The sequence below is a fragment of the Magnolia sinica genome, chromosome 11 (genome assembly GCF_029962835.1).
Source record: "Magnolia sinica isolate HGM2019 chromosome 11, MsV1, whole genome shotgun sequence".
NCBI classification, from domain to species: domain Eukaryota; kingdom Viridiplantae; phylum Streptophyta; class Magnoliopsida; order Magnoliales; family Magnoliaceae; genus Magnolia; species Magnolia sinica.
In genome coordinates, this window is record NC_080583.1 from 82,730,546 (window position 1) to 82,754,193 (window position 23,648).

At 39.0% G+C, this 23,648-nt stretch overlaps 1 protein-coding gene across 2 annotated transcripts; it reads left to right on the forward strand.

Annotated features, from left to right (window-relative positions):
* The first annotated feature begins 1,920 nt into the window (after positions 1–1,920).
* LOC131219527 (putative yippee-like protein Os10g0369500) lies at positions 1,921–21,663 on the forward strand. 2 transcript variants are annotated; one of them, XM_058214721.1, is made up of 4 exons: positions 1,921–2,481; positions 17,329–17,437; positions 20,124–20,252; positions 20,688–21,663. In XM_058214721.1, the coding sequence occupies exons 1-3, from the start codon at positions 2,339–2,341 to the stop codon at positions 20,205–20,207; spliced, it is 336 nt and encodes a 111-aa protein (XP_058070704.1). In that variant the 5' UTR covers positions 1,921–2,338; the 3' UTR covers positions 20,208–20,252; positions 20,688–21,663. The 2 variants fall into 2 exon arrangements, with proteins under 2 accessions (XP_058070704.1, XP_058070703.1); XM_058214720.1 differs by lacking the exon at positions 20,688–21,663 and having other exon boundaries at positions 20,124–20,662.
* Positions 21,664–23,648: the final 1,985 nt, after the last annotated feature.

Sequence of the window (23,648 nt, forward strand, 5' to 3'; positions counted from 1 at the left end):
CATAGTGGGGCCCACAGAACTTGGTGACGTTACGTCAGTAGCCTTGAGAGTTGAGGCAGTAGCCTTGAGAGTTGAGGCTGCCTGCCCGATGGGACAACACATGCAGCATGCATTTATACAAATTTTTTATAGTCATGTGAGGCCCACCTTGATGTATATATGTTATCTAAGCCGTTCATCCATTTTGACATATCAATTTAGGCGTTGAACAAAAAATTATGATACATTGAAGATTAAAGTGGACCACACCATATGAAATGATCTGAATAGTGTCCAACCCGATCCGACTCAATTTCCTTCACCGAGTCAGACTCGGATCGGGTCAAATAAATCAAGTATCGGATCTGTCTGAGTCCAGTGACCTGGACTCGGTCTCGGATCGGATCGATTTCGGGTCCACCTGTTAAAATTTCGGATCTGATCGGGTTAGGCTAAATCCAGTCCGACCCGGACTGTTGCCCAGCTCTACCTACATTCCATCCAAATCACGTGACCCGGGAAATCGCTGTGACATGGCCTTGCATGTTTAAACAGCATACATGCATTTTCGATTCGGCAAGTAGGACCCATGTTTAAGTAATCCAGACCATTGATCATCTGTGTCTAATCATAGATGGACGGTCTAATAAAAGAACCCTTGATAGCACAACTTTACCTTTCCATTAGCGGTCCACGGATCAGCGGTTCAACTGAAAAATATGCCGATATTGGTGGTTAGGATCTTTGGATCTAGGAGACTTTTTACGGGATTGTACACCCACGGTGGAACTCAACAGATCAACGGTCTGGATTACTTAACCATGAGGCCCTGCATGTCAGATTTTAAAAAACCGTTTATTCGGTTGAAGAGACGGTCATCTGGAAGCGGATTGCGTACAGAGTAACTCGCTAAGATAAGCGTACTGAGTAAAATCTGTGGGGTCCACATTAATTTATATATTTTATCTAATCCTTTCATACATTTCAAAAGATAATTTTAGAGCTTCAACCCAAAAATTAAAAATTTTCAAAGCTCAAATGTACCACAACAGTGGAAGTAGTGTGAATTGAACGTCCACCATTAAAAAGATCCTTGAGGGCCACAGAAGTTTTGGATCAATCTTATATTTGTTTTTTTACATTAATACATGTTTTTTGGATCATATTAACAGGTTGGATGATAAATAAAAATCACCGTAGGGCCTAGAAATATTTCAACGGTGGAAATCATTGTTCCCACTGTTTCCTGTGGTACGGTCCACTTGAGCTTTGGATATTCTTCAATTTTGAGATCAACCGCTTAAATTATATTTAAAAACGGATGGACGGCGTAGATAAACCAAATATATTCAATATAGGCCCAACAGAGTTTACTCAGTACGTCCGCGTCCTTTCCAGTCTTCCTATATTAGATTATTAGTTCAGCATCATTTTAAAAATAACAGAGACTGTCCTCGTGTGTTAGTTCAGCACCATTTTGAAATGGCGGTGACGCATCTCCGTACACGTGGCAAGATGCACGCCTACGGTCTATCTGGATATCAGACCTTCCAAATTGAGATTCCCGCCATGGATGGAGCACATGTCCAAAATCACACTGATTAAGAAATCGTAACCACCCAATTCATGCATATTGAATGGACGGTTAAAAGTAGAGCTGCCCAAAATTTGAAGAGAAAAATCAGGTGGTTAATGTGATCTTCTCAGTGCAATTTTTCGTTTATATTCCACCTACAGTTAGAAAAACAATTTGGACGGTCCAGATTTCCGTTCAGCTATGTAATGTTTACGGTTAAAGAGTCACCACCATTTTTTAGATGGTGGTAAACTAACACATGACTCTAGGCCTCTTCCTCCTCATATGAATGGTGGTAAACTAACACATGACTCTAGGCCTCTTCCTCCTCATATGGATGAAATTCGCTTCTCCACAATTTGGATTCTAGAACTCTCACCATTTTTAAAATTCAGCGAAATTCGGGGAGAAATATAGGGTTTTTTTTTTTTTTTTTATAAATTATTATCTAGGTTTGGTTTTTGGAGAAATTTTGGTTTTTCTTTTCTAATGTTGGTTTGGATTTCTGGAGAAAATAGGGTTTCTCGGGGGATTTTGGGTTAGATTTTTGGTGAAATTTAGGATTTTCTGGTTATAGGAATAGATTTATTGAGAAAGTAGGGTTTTGTGGATCTACGGTTAGGATTTTCTGGAGAAATTACTGTTTCGTTTGATCTAGGGTTTGATTTTAGGAGAAATTAGGTTGGGGCTCACGTTTTTGAAGAAAATTGGCTTTTTCTGGGTTCAGGATTAGGGTTTCTGATCGAATTTAGGGTTCTGTTGGTGGCCTAGGGTTTGTAAATCATGGGTTTGATTTTTCTGGAATCGCTTCCTGGTCCGAAGATCTTCAAATGCAAGTGCTGCAAGGCACACTCTGCATCGCATGATGCGATCATTTCTAAGGATTTCCAGGGACGTTATGGAAGGGCGTATCTTTTCAGCAATGTGTAAGCCTAGAATGAACTGATTCATTTTTATTTTTTTACCTCCCATTTTCCTTAGAATTATTCAGAAAGTGCAATAATCTCTGATGAATCTGTTAATTGAGTGTTCGGCCATGCCACCTAATTCCTTCAATGCCCTAGTAAGTTCGACATGATACATCAATCCAGACCATCCAGACCATCGGCTTGGAAAGTCACACATACGAGATAATCATTGTTGGGTATGGTCCATCCTCATGTGTGAGCCACTCACCTTTAGATGGGTGGAGTACTTGAGTCATGTGTCTCATGTTTTTTTTTTCTTTTCTTTTCTTTTTTCACATGTATGTGTGGCTCTCAAGGTGTTCCGTATCAGTAACGGTGGCCGTAACGGTCACCACCGTTACTGATATGGAGTATCGGCATAACAGCCGATATGCCCACGTATCGGTTGAAATTTTTTTATAGCTCGAAAAATTCTGGAAAAATATCTAGAAAAATGTAAATTTTCCAAATATGCATTCAATTTTTTTATTTTTTATTTTTTAAAAACATGTTCGCAGTAGTGTAACGGTCCACTCTTTGATGAGAATGTTGTATCGGGCCGGCTATGTGATGAATTTATTAATTTGATAAACTGGGATTAACTTCAAACTGTTTATATTTACTTTTCTAATTATATAATATCAATGATAAATTTAATAGAATGAATTTAACACCAAACCATCTCACATTTACGGTTTTGACAATTATTTATAGTATTGGTGTATTACATACCTCGCAAATCGCGTACATTGTATTTCAACATATAGAGTCTAGAGACTTTTAGGCCCTATTATGTAATTCATATACCTAACAATTTGATATCATTAACTCTAAAAAATAATAATAATAATAAATAAAACAATTTGATATCATTTCCCCAATAGATCCTAAGAGAAAATTGAAATTAGTTTTGAGTGAATAGTGTTGTTCATTAGGGGCTGATTTGGCTGACCACTCAATGTCATAAATCAGCCTCAAATGTACGCAATTTAGTAGCATTTATCCCACTAATGATTGGTGGAGACGTTTATTAGATAGTGTAAAATGAAAAATATCAAATGGTCCTTTTCCAAAAAAACATTTGTCTACAAATTTATGGTTAAAATCGTTCAAACAATCCCATGGCAACAACAATCCCATAATTTAATTGGTTAATTTTGAGTTAATACATGCCTCATGTACAATTTTTTTTGGCCTTGTACGTGTGGTCCACCCCGATGTATGTATTACATATGCATGTTATCCACCCGTTTTACCAACTCATTTTAGGACATGGTGCAAAAATGAGGCAGATCCAAATCTCAGGTGGACTATTGGAGGGTGAGGCCCACCTCAATGTACGTGTTGTATATCCATGCCGTCGATCTGTCTTGCCAATCCATTTTAAGGCATGGTCCCAAAAATGAGGCAGATCCAAATCTCAGGTGGACCACTAGTGGGTGAGGCCTTGAATGTGGGGCCCACCTCATTGTATTTGTTGTATATCCATGTCGTCCATCCTTTTTGCCAACTAAATTTAAGGTATGGTCCAAAAAATGAGGTAGATCGAAATCACAAGTGGACCACACAATAGGAATTGAATTCCCACCATTAAAAACTTCTTGGGGCCAAAAATATTTTGGATCAGGCTATTATTTGGGTTTTCCCTCCAACCAAATCTACGTGACCTTATCAATAGCTTGAACGGCGTGGATATATGACACATTCATTAAGGTGGGCCACATGGTCAACGAAGCACCAAAGTGGATTGTAATTATGGTCCAACTCATTGGACCTTTGCTAAAAAAAGACTTGGTTGAAAATAAGCCAAGTTGGCTTGTTTGAATTGAAAAAGAACGCTTGGGGGGGGGGGGGGGGGGGGGGGGTTGGGCGCGTTGGGTTTACGAAGGGGGTGTTCCCTCAAAAATGATGAAAAATGAGAAAGGGGGACTCCGATTTTGCGCGAACGTGGCAAAATTTTGTGGGCCGCAACATGATGTATGTGTTATATCCACACCATCCATCCATCTTGCTCGATCATTTTAGGTCATGATTAAAAAAATGATGCAAATCCAATGCTTAAGTGGACCACACCGCAAAAGAGTAGTGGGGACAATGATGCCCACTGTTGAAAGCTTCCTAGGGCCCATCATGATGTTTATTTGCCATCTAACCTCTTCATAAGGTCATAAAGACGTAGATGATGGGAAAACACAAATATTAGCTTGATCTGAAACTTTTGTGGCCCTAAGAAGCTTTCAATGGTAGGCATTCAATCACTTTTTTTGTGTGGTCCACTGGAGCTTTAGATCCGCCTCATTTTTGGACTCGTGCCCTAAAATGATATGGAAAAATGGATGGATGGTGTGGATATAACACATCATGGTGGGGCCCACAGAACTTTGCCATGTCAACATAACATCGTGGTGTGCTAAACCACGTAATTTGAGACCTCCTTTGGCTTCGAATTCGAAAAGAGAGAGAGGGGAGCTTTGTAAATGGGCAGAGAGACCAAGAGAGGGAGAGTCGCACATGACAATCTCTCTCCCTTTGAGTTTGAAACCATGAGAGAGAGAGAGAGAGAGAGAGAGAGAGAGAGAGAGAGAGACGCTGGTGCTAGAGGAAAAGAAGAAAAAAGAAAGAAAGAAGAATCGTTTACACGAACATGTCTCTTTTTCTTTTTTTCTTTTAAGAAATAAGAAGAAAGTTTTTTCGGGAGGGGAAACGTTACGGGGTAACGGCCATTATACCTTGTAACGCTCGTTATGCTTCTTTTTCTCGAACCTCACCAATTCGACCTCGAATCGCGTAGGGTGTGTGTGAGAGAAAAGACAGAGAAAAAAATCCTAGAGAAGTATTTTCACATAGAGGGAAAGAGTTCCGCATCTTCCCAAGAAAAGTGGTACAGAGCTTGGGTTATTTATTGGGGCTTTTATTCGTGTAAATAAAGATGAAAATTTCTACACCAAGGATGGTTAGTGTCAATGAAAGCAATTGGGTGATATGGAAGGCCAAGATGGAAGATGTTCTTTATTGTAGAGATGTATATGCACACATTGAAGAAAAGAAGTTCGAAACCATGACAGAAGATGAATGGAAGAGGATGGATAGGAAGGCTATCAGAATGATTTGGGAATGGTTGGATGATGTGTTGTTCCATTATGTGTCAAATGAATCCGCTACAATCTCTATGGAAGTATTGTGTGATTTATATGAGAGGAAAACAACGGCAAACAAAACATTCATCATTAGGCAACTTGTGAACCTAAAGTTCAAGGAATGAGCTTTGGTGGCATAACATCTAAATGAGATGCATAGCATTGTGAACCAATTGGCATTTATGAAGATGGCCATAGATGACAAGTTGCGAGCATTGTTGTTGCTTAGCTCATTACTGGAAAGTTGGGGGACGTCGATGGTTTCCTTGAGCAATTTGGTGCCCGATGGGAAGTTAACCATGAGTCATATAATGAGTAGCTTGTTGAATGAAGAAATATGAAGAAAGTTTGCTGGTGTTTCAAACTCACAAGTTTTAGCAAGTGAAGAGAGAGTTAGGACTATTACTCGCCACTATATGTTAACGCATACAATGATGGATTCTAGAATTTGCCGTTGCACCCCCTCTTCCTGCCACCACCACCATTCCCGCCGTTTGTTTTTGGCGCTATTCGACCCATATAGTGGCGGATCCGGCCGTCATGATGGCTAGTGATAACACTCTACTTGTAATAGAAGAGAATAGAAGTTGTACAAATTTAGTAAACTTCGACATAATTTGGGTTGTTGATTCGGGAGCCTCTCATTATGGTATACCATATAAAGATTATTTATCTTGTACAAACTGAGAAAGTTTGGTGTTGTCCATATGAGAAACCAAGGAATATCTCAAATTATTGGCACGGGTAGAACCAAGTTAATGCTAAAGGAAGGTGGGACTGAGTTATGGTTCATGCCTTAATCTTGGTGGGACACATTTCATGGCAAAGTTGGATGATATACATGACATGGTGGACCCCACACTCCATTTAGAAGGTGTACTTGTAATTGTGAGAGGCAACATGTGTGGCACTCTATACCACATAAATGGGTGTTCATGTAAGGGAGAGCTAAATGCTAGCTACAATAGAAAAGCACCTTGATGGACCTATGGTATAAGAGACTTGGCCACATGAATAAGAATATGATAAAAGTCTTTGTAAAGAAGAACCTCATGTGATGATTGTTTAATTAGAGAGATCTTGGATAGAGTTTATTTGAATGTTTGTGGTCCCATGAAAAAAATGTTACAGCCGATGGTGCCTCTTATTTTGTAACCTTTATTGATTATGCATCTAAAAAGGTATAAGCTAGTGGTGTTATAACTTCTATTGATGATGCATCAAAAATAGTATAGGCCTACTCTATGAAAAATAAGAATGATGTATTTGATGTCTTTAAAAAGTTTCATGTTTCAATAAAAAGGGAAATAGGAAAGCTTTTGAGGTGTTTGAGGACGGACAATGGGGGTGAATACACCTCCAAGGCATTTGAAGAGTATTGTGAGAAGTGTGGGATAAGGCATGAGAAGACCACTCCACGTGCTCCTTAGCAAAATGGTATTGCCAAGCACATGAACCAGGTTATAATTGAAAGAGTTCAATGCTTGTTGTCCTCCTCAAAATTGCCTAAATTGTTTTGGGGTGAAGCAATGAGAATAGCATGCTACTTGATAAATTTGTTTCCATCGGCACCATTGCAAGGAGCAATCGCCAAACAAATTTGGAAAGGAAAAGATGTCAGCTACAAGCACCTACGGATATTTGGATGCAAAGCATTTGTACATTTTCCTAAAGAATTAAGATCCCAGTTGGCTGACAACGCCATGCCATGTATTTTCTTGGGTTATGTGGATGAAGAGTTTGGTTACAAGGATTATGGAATCCAAATGACAGGAAGGTGTATAGAAGCCAAGATGTGGTCTTTAGAGAGGACCAAACCATTGAAGATTTTGATGAATCTATCTGGTAGAAGGTTGCTGGTGAGTGGGTAAATCGAGTTGTAGCCGTTCCCCATGAGCATCATGATGATGGGGATGCAAGCATTTCATATGAACAAGATGGTGGAAATGAAGAGCAATATGAAGAAGAAGAAGCACATAGTGAAGATGAGTTTGAGCATGTCCATGATGATGAAGATCATGGCAATGAGATGGGGCAACCTCCTCTTGATGAGTTGGCTATGATAGAGCCAATAAAGAGCAAGGAGCTACTGTAATGACCAGTCAACAGGTATCCTAGTTCAGAACATATGATGATGGCAGATTGTGGTAAGTCGGAAAGCTATGAAGAAGCCCGAGTTGATGCTCATAAGCATGAGTGGAAGAGAGCTATGTAAGAGAAGATAGATTTCTTGTATAAGAATGACACCTATGAATTGGTAAAAAGATCAAAGGTAACACTATAAGATTTATGGGATGTAGCGGTAGATTTTAGAGGCGGAAATAAAAATCCTTTGTTATAAGGAATCTATAGCGGCAAATTCTCTTATTTCGCCGTTACATACCTTGTTCTTGCCACCGCCATCATTTTCATCATTTAATATAACGGCGGATCTTATTACTCGCCACTATATGTTAACGCATACAATGATGGATTCTAGAATTTGCCGTTGCACCCCCTCTTCCTGCCACCACCACCATTCCCGCCGTTTGTTTTTGGCGCTATTCGACCCATATAGTGGCGGATCCTATGTGAACACCTATAATGGTGAATTCTAGAATCCGCTGTTAAACCCCCTCTTCCTGCCACCGCCACCATTCCTGTCATTTATTTTTTATTGTCTTTGGTCTATATAGCGGCAAATTACATTATCTGCTACCAGATCTTGTCAGTAGCGGCAGCTAGTTCTATCCCTATATCCTCATTCCCACCCTGCTTTGTTTTTTTTTTTTTTTTTGTATTAGATCCTTTAGTGGCACAAATTTACTTCCACTATAGTAAACACCATATAGCGGCAAAAATATTGTTTTGCCGCTATATATTTCACTTTATAATGTATCGATTTGCCTTTTCATAACCTCTCTCTCTCTCTCTCTCTCTCTCTCTCTCTCTCTCTTTCACTCCACAGCTGAGATAACAGGAGTTGGGAAAAAACCTTAGCTCGCTTTTCTCTTGTATGCCGCTGTCGTCTTCAACGATCTTCCTTCAATTCCTTTAAGAAAATGTGAGTTTTCCATCTGAGCTCTAATTTTCTTCTTTAGATTCGTTTTCATTGAGTTTACCATCTCACTATCGAAGTTGATGTGGATTGTGCTATCACCGTTCAACGATCTCAACCGTTCATTTGCATTGTATTGCTCATTGTCAAAAATAGCTATAATTAAATGATCCCAACCATTCGACGATAGTTTTTTCCCTTCTCTGTTGAATATGACAGATTTTCTTGTTTAGTCGTTATATGTGAAAATCTGCCACGCAGCAGAATAAGTATTTGTTGTTGTTTCCGCTGTCGCTATATATTTAGCGGAAGAAGGCTCATCCGCCACTGTTTGTACAATTAATGCAATATCCGCAGGTATATACCATTAAAATACAACAACGATCCCTATAGTCCGCAGCTAACATAATTTGTATTAGCGGATATATCTGTCGCTATAGGTGTTGCTAATCACATATTAATACATTGGCATATTATGTCATCCATCGCGAACGTCACTTATAGCGGCATAAATTAGTGTTTTAAATAGCAGTAGCGTGTTGCGTAGCATTTAACCCTTTATAGCATACAACCTAAGTTACACGATACTTCTATTTTTTAATTTAAAAATAGAAAAATATAATAAATAGTAGAAAAAAAAACAAAGAAATACAAAATTGCCTAAAAGATGATTCATTTTTTCAAGTATAAGCATATTTAAACAAGTTATTATTCGTCATTTATCAAAAGTCAATTCACATACATAAACCAAATCAAATTATTATCACATCAACAACTTTTAAAGCTAATTATAATTAATCATGTCTAATTGAAACCACAAGTCACAAGTGTGAAAAGAAACTAAAATCCCACAAGTTGAGAGTATGAAGTACAAAATACAAAATAAAATTACTTTAAAAAAATACAAAATATAATTACCATTTATTATAATAATAATAAAAAAAGGCGTAGCGGACGTTACATATGCTACGACCCTTGTAGTGTACGCTATAGGTACGCTACAGGGGATTTACGCTATTTGCTAACGCTATGTAGGGTCATAGCTACGCTATGCTATGGGCACTATTCAAAACGCTAGTAGAAATATCTATCGTTGTAGATCCTGCTAGTCACATATTAATGCACCAGTTGACTATATTATCCACCACTGTCATCTCTTATAACGGCAGACATATCCGCCATTGTAGGTGTGTATATCATATATTAATACACCGACATATTATAATTTTCACTACCACCAACAATAATAGCAGTGGAAAATGTAATCCACTATAGGTTATCGCGGCGGATTTTCACATATAGTGGTAAAATAAGAGAATCCACCGCATGCAACAGGGGAGAAAAAAAATTATTGTCGAATGGTTGGGATTATCCAATTGGAGATATTTTCAGCAGTGAACAATGCAATGCAGAAGAACGATTGAGATCATTGAACGGTGATAGCGCAATCCACATCAACTTCAATAGGTAAGATGGAAAAATCAGTGAAAATGAATCTAAAGTGGGAAATTAGAGCTAAGATGGAAAAGTCACATTTTCTTGAAGGAAGATTGTTGAAGACGAGGGCGGTATGCAAGCTAGGAATTTTTCCAACTCTTGTTATCTCAACTGTCGAGATGGAGGGGAGAGGAAAAAGAGAGGGAGAAGAGATGGAGGAGAGAGATAGAATGGAGTATAACGAAAAGGAAAATCGATGCATTATAAGGTGAAATATATAGTGGCGGAACAATATTTTTGCCACTATATGGTGTTTACCGTAATGGAAGTAAATTTTCGCCGCTAAAGGATCTAATACAAAAAATAAAAAATAAAATGTGCAAAGGGACGGGGGTGGGAATGAGGATATAGAGGTAAAACTAACCATCTGTCACTACTGACAAGATCTAGCGGTGGATAATGTAATCCACCGTTATATGGGTCGAATTCGACAAAAAATAAATGGCGGGAATGGTGGCGATGACTGGAAGAGGGAGTCCAATGGTGGATTCTAGAATCCGCCGCGATATGGATAAAATACAATAAAAAATAAATTGAGGGAATGGTGGCGGTGGGGGGAAGATGGGGTATAACGACGGAATCTAGAATCCGTCGTTATAGCTGTTAACATATAGCGGTGGGTAATAGGATTTGCCGCTATATTAAATGGCAGGAATGATGGTAGTGGCGAGAACAAGGTGTATAACTACGGAGAAACCGCCGCTATAGATTCCCTATAGCGGTGGATTCTTGTTTCCGCCTCTATCTGGCGCTATGTTCAATAAATCTTGTAGTAAAATGGGTCTAAAAGTTGAAAGACAAAAATGAGCAAAAAATTTATAAAACAAGATTGGTTGTAAAAGGCTCCAAGCAGAAAAAGGGTATTGATTTTGATGAGTTTTTTTTTATTTTTTATTTTTTTTTGTAGTGAATATGTTGTTGATTCGTGTGGTGTTGGGTCTTGTGGTGAGCTTGAATCTAGAGTTGGAACAGCTAGATGTCAAGACGACATTCCTACATGGTAACTTGAAGAAGGAAATCTACATGGAACAACCGGATGACTTCAAGGTAGAAGGCAATGAGCACATGATTTGCAAGTTAAAGAAGACTATATGGGTCGAAGCAAGCACCAAGGCAATGGTTCAAGAAATTTGACTCATTCATGGTGGATCATGGTTACCATATATCTTTGGTGGATCATTGAGTATATATTAGGAAGTGCTCCAAAAGTAATTTCACAATTTTTTGTCTATATGTAGATGATATGTTGATTGCAGGGCAAGACATGCACTTGATTGATGGGTTAAAGAAAGATTTGAACAAGTCTTTTGCCATGAAAGGCTTTGGACCGGCCAAGCAAATCTTGGGAATGTTAATCTCTCAAGATAGAGCTGCTAGAAAGTTATGTTTGTCACAAGAAAAGTATATTGAGAAGTTATTAGATCTCTTCAAGATGATGAATGCGAAGCCGACTATAACACTCCTTGCAGGATACTTCAAATTGAGCTCTAGTCAAAGCGTATCTCAGATGTACTTCTAAGATGTGTTTGCGTTTTGGAATGGAAGCCAAAGATATTGGGATTCATAGATGTGTATTTAGGAGGAGATATGGATTCAAGGAAGTCCACCTCAAGTTACTTGTTCAGATTTGCAGTTTAATGGCAGTCTAAGTTAAAAAAATGTGTTTCGCACTCTAGTACTGAAGCCGAGTATATTGCAGCCACAGAGGCATTTAAGGAGATATTGTGGATGAAGAATAAGGATTTGGGCATCAAACAAAAGGAGTTTGTGATTAATTGTAATATTTAGAGTGCTATACATTTAGTCAAGAATCCAACGTATCGCTTCAGACAAAGCATATTGACTTGCGATATCAACGGATACTGGATGTGTTGGAGTCAGGGTTAATGGATCTAAAGAAATTCATACAAATAGGAATTTGTCGGATATGGTGACGAAGGCATTGGAGTGCAAGTGGGTCCACTATCGACTGCCAAGTGGAGTAGTTTATCGGCCATGGTATGTTTGGCCCCACTAATGAGGCGAGTATGCAAGGCCATACCCCATGGTGCGTTTGGGTATCAACCCCAATGCTTTTCAGTGGATAACAATATTGAGATTGTGTTGGATTACTTGGCTTTTGAGGCATGGCATACATTGGTATTTCGTCACATTGCATCTTGTCCATACAGGGATCATTGTGCACTTATATATATATATATATATATATATATATATATATATATATATGGTTGGTAGGTCCTATGACATGTCATAGAAACATTGCACACGAGAGATGTACTCACTGGGCTTTTTATCTCTTACCTTGTTTTTATTTTTTTTCAGGCCAGGGCAGATGGCAAGAGTAGCATAGCATGGATTATACTAGTTGCACTCTGATATTTTATTCTTTGGATTCCTACAATGTATAAATCGAAACTCGTGTATTCGTTGTACTTGTAAATGTTATTTAGTGAAATAATTTTTTTTAGAGGCTCTTTTGTCTTATTAATATCATAATTGAGGGAAATACCAAAAAAAAAAAAAAAAAACCTTCCCCAAGTCACATCCCAAGAGCAGAGTCAAGGGCCCAGGCTCCATTTACGGAATCCGTCATATATGATGACGAAGGCATTGCCAAAAGGCAAGGCTGAGTTTTGCCAAGCTCTAATGGGACTTGATGGATGAGCATTGAGTTTGTTGGGTCGATCACTATGTAAGGTTGTGGCCTCCCTTCATGAGTTTGGAGGGGAGATTGTTGGGTATGGTCTATCCTCATGTATTTTTATTTTTTTTTGAAAGATAACTGATTGTATTTAGAAAGAAACAGGCATACAAAAGAGTTAGAATCTGCTGAGGGAGCAGAGATTAACTAGGCCCCAAAAAGAGTAAATCTACATTTTTAAGAACATCAGCATGGGAGGCCCATTCAGCAATAAGACATTTGATGTTGGAACCCACAACATGAGACGGTTTTGATTCGTTTCGGAAGCATCGGTTATTTCTTTCTGTCCACACAGACCACCACGTGGCAAGAATCGCCATCCGCCATAGCCGGGTTTTCGAAAAGCCTAATTTGACGTCGTGCCAAGCTTTCAGTGAGAGGTCCACATCTTTGGGAAAACACCAACTAATTTTGAAGGAAGAACAGATATCTGACCAAATGGTGGAGACAAACGGGCAGTGGATGAGCAAATGCTCCACTGTTTCTTCCGCCTTCAAGCAGCACATGCAAACGTTGGTTAGGATCATTCCTTTTTTTTCTTAGATTATCCATAGTTAGGATTTTCCTGTTCCCTGCCAGCCACCCAAAGACCTGTAACTTCGGGGGAACTGGGTACTTCCATACGAAGTGAAGGCCATGAGAGATAGTGTTACTGGGCTTGAGAAGAAGCTGATTATATAACGACCTGACTGAAAAGGTTGAGGAGGAATCAGCCTTCCAAATCAGGTTGTTGTGGTTCATCTGATTTGAGTGGGCCTGTTGTATGAAGTGAAGCAACTTCGCATATTCGTCTATTTCCCAATCCTCCAAGTTCCTTCGGCATTGAATGATCCCCACCACTCTATCTGCTTCTATAGAATAGTTTTCAGCAATGGAGCTGTCTTTCTTTGCAGCTAACCGGAATATGATGGGAAACTTGTCTTTCAAAGGAGTATCCCCTAACCAGATATCAGTCCAGAAATATATGTTCTCACCGTTGCCTAATTCAAACCCAATCTTTTGAAGAACTTCATTCTTCATACGTATGATGCCTTTCCAGATAGCTGAAGCCCTATATAGGGTGTAATTTTTTGTCCACCAGCCACCATCCGAGCTCCCATACTTGCATTTAATAATTTTGTTCCACAAACTGTCTTTCTCAGTGCCAAGCCTCCAAACCCATTTCCCCAATAGGGCACGATTCATCGTTTTTAAGTCCTTTATTCCAGCTCCACCATCTTTAATGTGTCTGCAGACCTGTTTCCAATCCATGAGATTAAAGCTTTTCCTGTCTTCCTTGCCGTGCCAAAGGAAGTTGTGTTTGAGAGAATCGATGGTTCCTCGTGTATTAACCAGTCACCTTTAGATAGGTGGAGTACATGAGTCACGTGTCTTATGTTTTTTCACATGTGTGGGGGTCTCTACATGTGTGGAAGGTTCCTACATACAAAGAGTGAGAGAGTTGTAGAGAGGGTGCGAGTGAGAGAAGAAAAAAAAAAACTAAGACTTATTTTTCCTCTTGCATCAAGAGAGACTCTAGAAATGAGTTTTTTGCATACATGGGGAAAAGATCATCAAGCTAGGCTCGAGAGAAAGCTTGTAATCTTCAAACCTTGCATAGTGGATTCTTCTTTGACAGCCTCATGGTTTTTCCTTCTTGAATTGAGAATGTTTTCCATGTAAAATCGGTGTGCATCTCTCTCTCTCTATCTTATAATTTTCTTTTTATTCTACACTTGTTGTGGTTTTGTGGGTTGGTTTGCACAAACAATGCACGTTTGTAGAATAAGTGGTTTACATAGAGGGAAAGAGTTTCACATCTTACCAACGATCATAACCATTCAATTGGTGTCCATGAAACCAGTGAGGAAATATTCAAAGGTCCAGATTCAATGGGTGGAGTTAGACTGTTGTGATTGTTCAGTTAGTGTCACTTTTGGATGATGCTCTATCATCTATCAGGCTCATGATTTGGATGGTCTGGATCGACGTGGATCTATGTCATGTGTACTCAGGATGATGATGAGTTGCTAACTCTTATGGTGTAGCAAACTTGCATCATAATCTATGCTTTGGTTTAGTTCATTCGAGTTTTGAGTTTCTTTTTCCTGATACAGTTCTGTTTGAGGTTTTTTTTTTTCTGACAGAACCACTGGGTGTATATTATTTGGTTTAGTAATTGAAATTTTTTTTGATCAGTTTTAGTTATTGAATTAGATTGTCAGATTTTGTTCACTGGGGTATCTTGTTTTGATTGGATTACATGATCTGATTTTATTCATCGGGGTATCTAGATTGGGAATTTATCATTATATTAATCAGAGCATGTATGTTGTCTCTGTAAGAATTTGGATTTGTTACTGAATTGGGGTAGTTGAGATTGCTAATACAGGGTAATTAATGCCAAAATTGGTTGTATTTTGTGAAATTGCTTCACTTAAATTTAACTCTACTTCAATCGATACCGACCAGCTGGTAGAGCAAAATAAATAGTAGAGTAATAAATTCTAATTGTCCGAGTGTGGATGCATCAGTCATCGATGTGAAGCAAATAGAGGTGCTAACATCAAGTTGAAGATGCAGTTTTGTGCATTCTCTCTCTCGCACATGCGCGCACACACACACACATCTCTCTCTCTCTCTCTCTCTCTCTCTCTCTCTCTCTCTCTCTCTCTCTCTCTCTCTCTCTCATGTGCATGCATACTGTGTGCATGCTTTACATTATTTTTTGTTAATATTTTGTTGAATCTCCTGCCTCCTTGGAACACACAGCGACATAGGCGCAGACACACACCCATACATGACTCTCTGCGAATTGGGTTGTTGGCCTTCTCATTGTTAATGGGGTTCTTTCAGAACCTTCCCTGCATTTTGACATTAATCTTAAATGATCTAAAGTTGTGATCGTTACTTTGTAATGGATATTTAATATCATTGAATCAGAGAGAGGCTAATTGTATTGCTGATGTTATTCATAGATAAGAAAAAGAAAAAGAAAAAATAAAAAAATTGCATTGCCCATGTCCTCATTATGGATGGGGTCCATAGGTCTTCTCTTTGTATAGGGGACCATTTCATTGTCTTTTGCGGGGGGGGGGGGGGTTCTTTGGTGCTTTTAATAAAATCATTGTTGACTGTACATGATTCATATCTAATGATGAACTCAGAACATAGTATTCACCATTCAATAAACTGAGTCATTCATTCATTAACAACCTGGAAATGTAATTCCATGTCAAGGCAGTCAAACCATCTCTCCAACAAAGCTCTCATCGGCGAGGTACCGTTATGATACTGGCCATAATGACTGTTACATCCTCCTTAAAAAAAAAAAAAAAAAATCCCCTCATGGGCCTTTTCTTTTTTTTTTTTCCTGTAATGGCTATTTTGGCACTGTAACACGTAACTGTTACCACTGTTACAATTACGTGATGGCCATTACTATTATGTAACCATTTTGGCATACCAATACCATGCACATTGGTTCATTTATCTGACCTATGGACTGGAGATTTTTTTCTTTCTTTTTCTTCTTCTTCTGCTTTTATTTTTTATTTTTTATTTTTTAAATTACAATTTCTTGTTCATTAGTCATTTTAGGTTCTTTTATTTCCATGTAATGATCATTTCCTTCATGAGTATGTTTGCCTTTATGTAATCGTTATTGGGCAGTTGAGTTTCCTATTATGTTTCAATCATGAACAAAGAGTTTGAGGTGTATGGTTTTGAGGACTCCTTGTAAAGAAATTTTGAATATTGTATGCCCTTATGCTATGACATTTGGTGTGGCCTGCTTTTCTTATTACTCTTCTAAAGATACAAAAGAAAGTTTGGGCAAACGGCAAGCGTCGTGGGTGTGCTCCTCACAGACGCGAGTTCGATTCCCATCCCCAGGATTACCTGATGAACTCGGTTTTCAGGTGATTGCGTGCATCCGCAGGGGATAGTCTCACCTCAAAATGGGACGAGGACACCCTGACGTCATTTTTAAAAAGAAAAAAGAAAAAAAGAAAAAAAAGAAAAAAGAAAAAAGAAAAGTTACTTTGCACAATTGATTCCCACAATATGATACCGTGACCTTAGTTGCAGAATCCTGCTAACTAGGCACTGCTCCCGCTTTCAATCGCTTTGGACTCTCGTTCTAGCCCCTGCTTCCGACCTATTTTTATTTGTTTACATTATGAAATAGACGCCTCCCTGCTCCTGCACCCGAATTTGGTGCCACTTTGCTTTATGATTCAGGCCATTATAATCGTGAAAAGAAAAATAGGATGCCGGGTCTCTTGTTTCTAAAGGGCTAACATTTTTTTTTTTTCTTTTTTTCTTTTTTCAACATTTCTGAAGGGCTAACATGATCACATAGGTTTATGTAGCAGTTTCTTTTTCCTGTTTTTACTTAATGTAGTTGTACATAAGGTTGGTTGTGGTATCACGTGATGCATAATCTCTTGACTTCTTGTATGATATTTCAGGGTGAACATTTTTTTTGGACCAAGTGAAGATCGACAACTCTTAAGTGGATTACATACAGTGAATGACATATACTGTTGCTGCTGCCAACAGATACTGGGTTGGAGATATGTGAGTTAGCAAACAAATCCTTTTGCCTTTTCCTATGTTGCTTTTGTTCTTTTAGGGCCTGTTTGTGCAAAATTAGCCCAAGCCCATTTGGATTCCCAACAGGATTTAGTGACATGGGCTCATATTTTCCACATCATCACGTTCCTTGTTCTTTGCAGGAAAGAACCCGTCAGTTACAATGCTTTCATTTCAACTCCTAACCAAAATGAAAAGCAGTGATGTGGAGTTTTGTGTCTAGGGCTGCAACTTGGGTTTAGATAAACCTAAACCTGATTGACCTAACCTGAGCTTGGGTCTGGTTTTCAAGGTCCTCGGGTTGGGTTCAGGTTGGAAAATGCCAATCTAAGCTGAATTTGATTTCGATTCGGGTTGGGTTGGCTTGGGAATAATCACATGTATTTGGGTCAGGTTGGATCAGGTCATCAAGTATAGAGGACTTTTGCTTGGGTTCGGGCTGGGCGCCTCGAGTTGGAGTTCGGGTCGGGTTGCAGGTTGGGTCCTCTTGAGATCGGGTTGACCCTCAACCAGACCCAAACTGCCTGAGCTGCATCTCTACGCGTGCCCCATACATCTTCAGGTCCCTCTTGAATCAAAATGGATTTTTATTGCTTTTATGCCCAATGTTGTTAAATTGCATATGCGATCATGTGCGATCGCATATGCACATATGCGATCTGCGATCGCACAATCGCATATGCAGTCGCATATTTTTTTATTTTTTTATTTTTTTTGAAAAAATAAAAAATAGGAGAAAAAATGTGAAAAACTATAAGAAATTAGGGGGAACTTTCTTGAGTAAATAGATATTTAATTTTACATATTTAAAATACATTTGAGAGAAATAAAATCAATTAAGCAATGAATTGATTATACATCAAGTCATTAACATTCAAGAATTAGGATTATTGTGCAAGAGAGGGAAATGTAGATTGTAGAATGGGAGTGCTTGAATCTTGAAAGTTGAATCTTCCTCGAGAGTGGGTCCCATTTGATGAGTTGTGGAATGAGAATGTTGCAAATGGAGGAGGTTTGGATGCCTTTTTATTGGCAAAAGGTTTTCTTTTTTTCTTTTTTTTTTGCAAAAGAAAAAAAAAACTAAATAATAAAATAAAATAATGTGGATGCCAATATGTGATCGTATATGTTGTATGCAATCGCATATTCTCGCATTTTTGGCATATGCGATCACATATGCACTGCAATTGATGGCATATGTGAAATGCATGGGAGAATTTGCATATGTGAATATGCGGTAGCATTTAACAATGATGTTTACGCCTACAGGTCCATCATTAGTAAGTAAATGTAGCACATGCACAGATCCACACCCAGGAACAATAAATGACAAAACAAACAAGCACCAATTTGAGACCTTTTCTATTATTATTAAAAAATAAAATAAAATAAATTCATCTTAAAGATGCAGAGGTTTCTTACGCCATTGGATATGCAACCCACCCCAACCATCAATGCAGAAATAGGCCCACCAATTTTTGGCCAACTGATTAAAATCCAGGACATCTAGCCACCAATTTTCTAAACGCAAGGGCTGGCCCATCAAAGAAATTGCCATCTCAAGAGCTATCTGGTTGTGATCCAGAATTGCCTGAAGAAGATTTTCTGAGAAACATCATTGTATGCCCGGATCAAGAAATTGATCAAGCTTTCACATCACCTTTATCCACATTTGGTACTCATCCTCAAAACTGCTTTGAATTTCTTCGTTGTTCAATCTTTGGCCTCCCAATCAGACTCTTGAATGGACTTTTTAATTTCTTTGACTAGACATCATTATTGATTCCTATTCGCAAACAAAGAAATCCTTAGTCCTTACAACTTGGAGAAAAAGAAACCTGCCAAACCTGTTCTAACTACACTTATTTAGTTGCACTTGGACTCGATAGCATCCACATCATCTATCTGGACTGTCAATTATGTCCAGTCCGCTCTTCGTAGGCAGCCTTAAAAATCATGCTTATCAGATGATTCAAACTGTCCAGTCAGTGGCTAGCATAAATTGATGGACAAGATTGTTTATTAAAATAGGTCCAGTCATGGATGCTTTGACCATCTGATTCTGTTGTTTTTGCACTGTAATGAAAGAAGATTAGATTAGATCTAATGGACGGACCAGATAACTGATGTGAATGATGACAAGTCCAGATGCAAAAAATGTGCGTGGCAAGGTTTCCCTACATGAAAGATAATCTTGGACATAGCCGACCAGATCATTTCTCATTAAAGGAAACAAAGTCTTAAACAATATATGAAAGATAATCTTCAAAATAAGTTTCTTAACCAAACAGAACCAAATCCCTAACTAAACCGACTTAGGGCCCATTTGGATGCACCCTTGAAATGGGGGCTGGACACCTAAACAGCATTTTTTGATCCAAACTCTTTTTTTGTTGTGTGTTTGGATACACTTTTACAACCGGTTGATCCCCCAACTTGTTGGGATAGGCCCTAAAAACCCCAATTGCTAAACACCAATCCAAAAGGCTTTCAGCGAGTTCGACAAAATTGATGGCTTTTTTTAATTTTCAGCGCGTCCAAACATGACGTCAACCGTCACCTATACTTTACCTTTACAGGGCCCCTTTCTAATGTAACCAAAATGTGCAGAGGCTTACATGTCCATGCCAATACCTGTCTGGGCACTCAATGTTGAGTATTTTCATTGCAGGAGAAGGCTTATGAACCGGGCGAGAAATATAAAGAAGGGAAGTTCATCCTTGAGAAAGCTAGGGTGTTGAAGGAGGGATGGTGATGTCGCACCACATATAGGGCAAGGGGAAAAAAGAAGAAAGAAAAGGTCATTTTCCTCCACCCCCTTAACCTAGGAAAAATACTTTTCTGGACATAAGTTCTTCATTTGAGAATTACCAAATCAGCCGTAGAATCAATGTGATATTGTTGATCAATGTAGCAATTGCACACTTTAGGAATGCTGTTTGAGGAATAGTACAGTGAACTTAGAATTCATTTAAAAAAGAAAAGAAGAAGAAGAAGAAAACCCATAAGACCAAGTATTTGGCTGTCACATTTGTTTAAAAAATCCTAGCATCTCCAACTTCAGATGCAGATAGAAATAAGAATATAAAAGGTGTATTATGGTTTTTTACTGATGTTCTTCTTCCATAATCTGTACAGTTGCAACCTCTCGTGGTTGTTGTTGTTGTTGTTGTGTGTGTTTTGAAGTTTTGGATGTGCATCTTCTTTTGATACGCAGTCTTTTGTGTTGTTGCAGAAACCTTTTGGAGTTAATCAATTGGGGTTTTTATGCTAGCCTCCTCGTAAAATGTTGAAATTACTCGAACCCTGGTACAAAAGTGAAATCAGCATTTTCTCCTTCCCCTAAAATGAAAACTACCTAGACCCCCCTGAGCGAGTAAGCATTGTTAGATGGACGTCTAGGAGAAAAGCCTGGAGGCGTTTAATTGGTGAATTGCGGTACAAAGGCGACACCTGTGTGAAATCCAAGTCATCTGCTGATTGTGGTTCACTGCAAAGGTGCTGTGTCCCAAAGCTAGACTGGTCCACTAATCATGGATCCCATGTTTATGTTGGAAAAAGGCAACTAGTGTTTTCTGATGGCCTATTTTCCTAATGCAAGTATGGCCCACTTAATGAAAGTGGTTTCCCTGATGTGTCATGCCCCCAATCATTCGCAACCTAATGACAGGCCCAGATTTCGTACATGCGTGCATGTGAAAGAGAAATGGCCACATGTACATTGAACATGCCCTGGCCTATAAACCATCGCAGTCAACTTTCTTTAGGTAGGCCACACTTGCATGGGGAAACTGGATAGAATGTGAATCACAAATGGCCTGTATTTACCATACAAGTGGGGTCCACCTTATTAGTGGATCATTCCAGATTTTAAGACAAGAAACAATTGCATAGGGCCCCAGCTGATTGATACATTGGCCTGTGGTACACACGTGTGCCACAAATCTACTTTCTAAAAAATGCCCCGAATGGAGAGGAATGATTAATTTTATTTTTGAGAGGGAGTTTTGAGCAATTTTATCCTTTTACAAGTAGGTGTGTAAAAACCCCTTATCAATTCTATAGACAACTGATTGCATTTAAGTGTTGCATGTTAACCTTCACATTGCAATGTTTTCTTTTGTGCCAACATGTCACTTGTGTAGAACATCTTAGCCATTCCAAAGGTGGTCCACACTATAACCTGTGGCAGACATTGGTCCATTCCACTCCTTACATGGTCTTTATGGTTGGGCCTGCCATTTTTACTGTTCATATCTTCAAAGAAACATTGACATGTTTGCAGGAGGGCATTGCATTTGAAAGTTCACATACAACATTGCTCAGAGCCACTATGCATGCATCACCATGGATCATGGGCCACCCTTCAGATGGTCATGAGTGAAAAAGTTGCACCAAATGAATGTTCCCAACTGGCTGATTGATTGGATTGTTGTGACAGAAAATGCTCAACAGCATGAAATCTCTAATTAGCAGGCATGTATCCATTAGGTGGCTGTTTGGACCAGGCTTGGACCAGCCCATGGTTTTTGGGCATGGGTGTTGCATGCATGGTCTGATCAGTTTTTTGGGAAGGGCCTGGGCTCGAAGCCTTTTGGCCTGACCTGACTTCATATATCTACGTGTGAAAAATAGCTGGAAAAAGAAGAAAGAGATCTCCCACCTGATAACAGCACTAGCTTGATCTTTTGCCAGGTCATCTCATGGAATAGTGCAAAAGGAAAGCCCAGCACCGAGTCGTATAGGAACATTGACAACTGGGTGGTGATGAGTTTCTTTTCCCCTTGCCTTACCATTAGTCTTATTTCTATCGATAGAATGACTTTCACCATTCGCCATTGAATGGATGCTAGCTTTGGGACAACTGGGTGGTGATGAGTTTCTTTTCCCCTTGCCTTACTATTAGTCTTATTTCTATCGATAGAATGACTTTCACCATTCGCCATTGAATGGATGCTAGCTTTGGTTGCAAGTTGAAACTATGAAAACTATGCTACCTCGTATGTTATGGGTGTGAGAGCTATTGCTTTTCCTTTCAGGTCCACTATAAATGGATCCACTACTAGGGACTATGAAACTTTCAATGAGAGTGTTGCAGCTAGGTACTGAATGTAGGGAACCGGATGGGAACCCACTTGCTATGACTACAATTGTTTGGGTGCAGGTGGTTTTGGATCAACTTCAATGAGTGGAACTGTAACGACAGCTATTGAAGAAATTGGTGATCTTGCGAAGGGCCTGGGTTTGGTTTACATTTTTTCAGCTTGTGTCAGGCTGAGTGGCAACATTCAGTAGTTCCATTTTCCTTCTTGTTCATCAATCAGAAATCAAGACAAACCGGGCAATTTGGTGAGATGTGAAAACACCCGGATCTCATTCCGACCTGGATATGTGAAACCCTTTTGTACAAGAGGAAGCAAAGCTAGGATAGTAGGTATGACTATTAAGTAAGACAAGGAACTCAAAACTCTTCAAGGACGTAGAACTAGTTCCTTTTAACTGACTCGAGGCAAGTTGAGTTTGTTTATGAAACTAGGAGAGTCAGGTTAGTGAGGAGAGCAAGTGCATCACTCTCATCTTTGATTCACGAATTGAAGCTCCATTGGCAATCTCAGGTTGGAGAGTCGAGTTCCAGGTGAGTCCCACGTCAAACGAAAGGCAATGGTTCTATTATTGATATGGGGAAAAATCCGGATAGAAAGTATTTGGAATTGAAAATTGTTCGTAGAAAGAATATCGATATTAAGATCTGAACTGATATAGATTTTGGGACCAATATTAATAAAAATATTAAGATAGACTAATGATTATCAAATAATTGATAAGATGTTTCTTTTTTCATCTCATGATTCATCAAGAAATCAACCCATCCGGGAAAAAAAAAAAAAAGCCATCCCATCTGATAAAGGGATAGAATTTCCAAGTCATCCTAACTCCTGATTAGATATGCTCTTCTCATCCATCACTGGACTATATTCTATCATGAGAGATCAAATTGTGCTTGTCGAGAATATTGTTGAAACTCTACTTTCATGAAATATGATCGGCTTTGGAACGATTCGGCTCAGTCATAGGACTGTGTGATAGACAGCGGACATCAAAGGTGGGCCAACATGATGGATCCCCCACATTAAAGGTGGGGATTGTGATTGACTATCAACATCGAGGTGGGTCCCAACATGATGGATGATGGCCC

What these genes read in the sequence shown, in the direction of transcription:
- LOC131219527 (XM_058214721.1), top strand. Translation starts at nt 2,339, where the DNA reads ATGGGTTTGATTTTTCTGGAATCGCTTCCTGGTCCGAAGATCTTCAAA. An exon ending in GCGTATCTTTTCAGCAATGT is followed by an intron (nt 2,482 to 17,328) that starts GTAAGCCTAGAA and finishes ATGATATTTCAG; the next exon opens with GGTGAACATTTTTTTTGGAC. An exon ending in AGATACTGGGTTGGAGATAT is followed by an intron (nt 17,438 to 20,123) that starts GTGAGTTAGCAA and finishes TTTTCATTGCAG; the next exon opens with GAGAAGGCTTATGAACCGGG.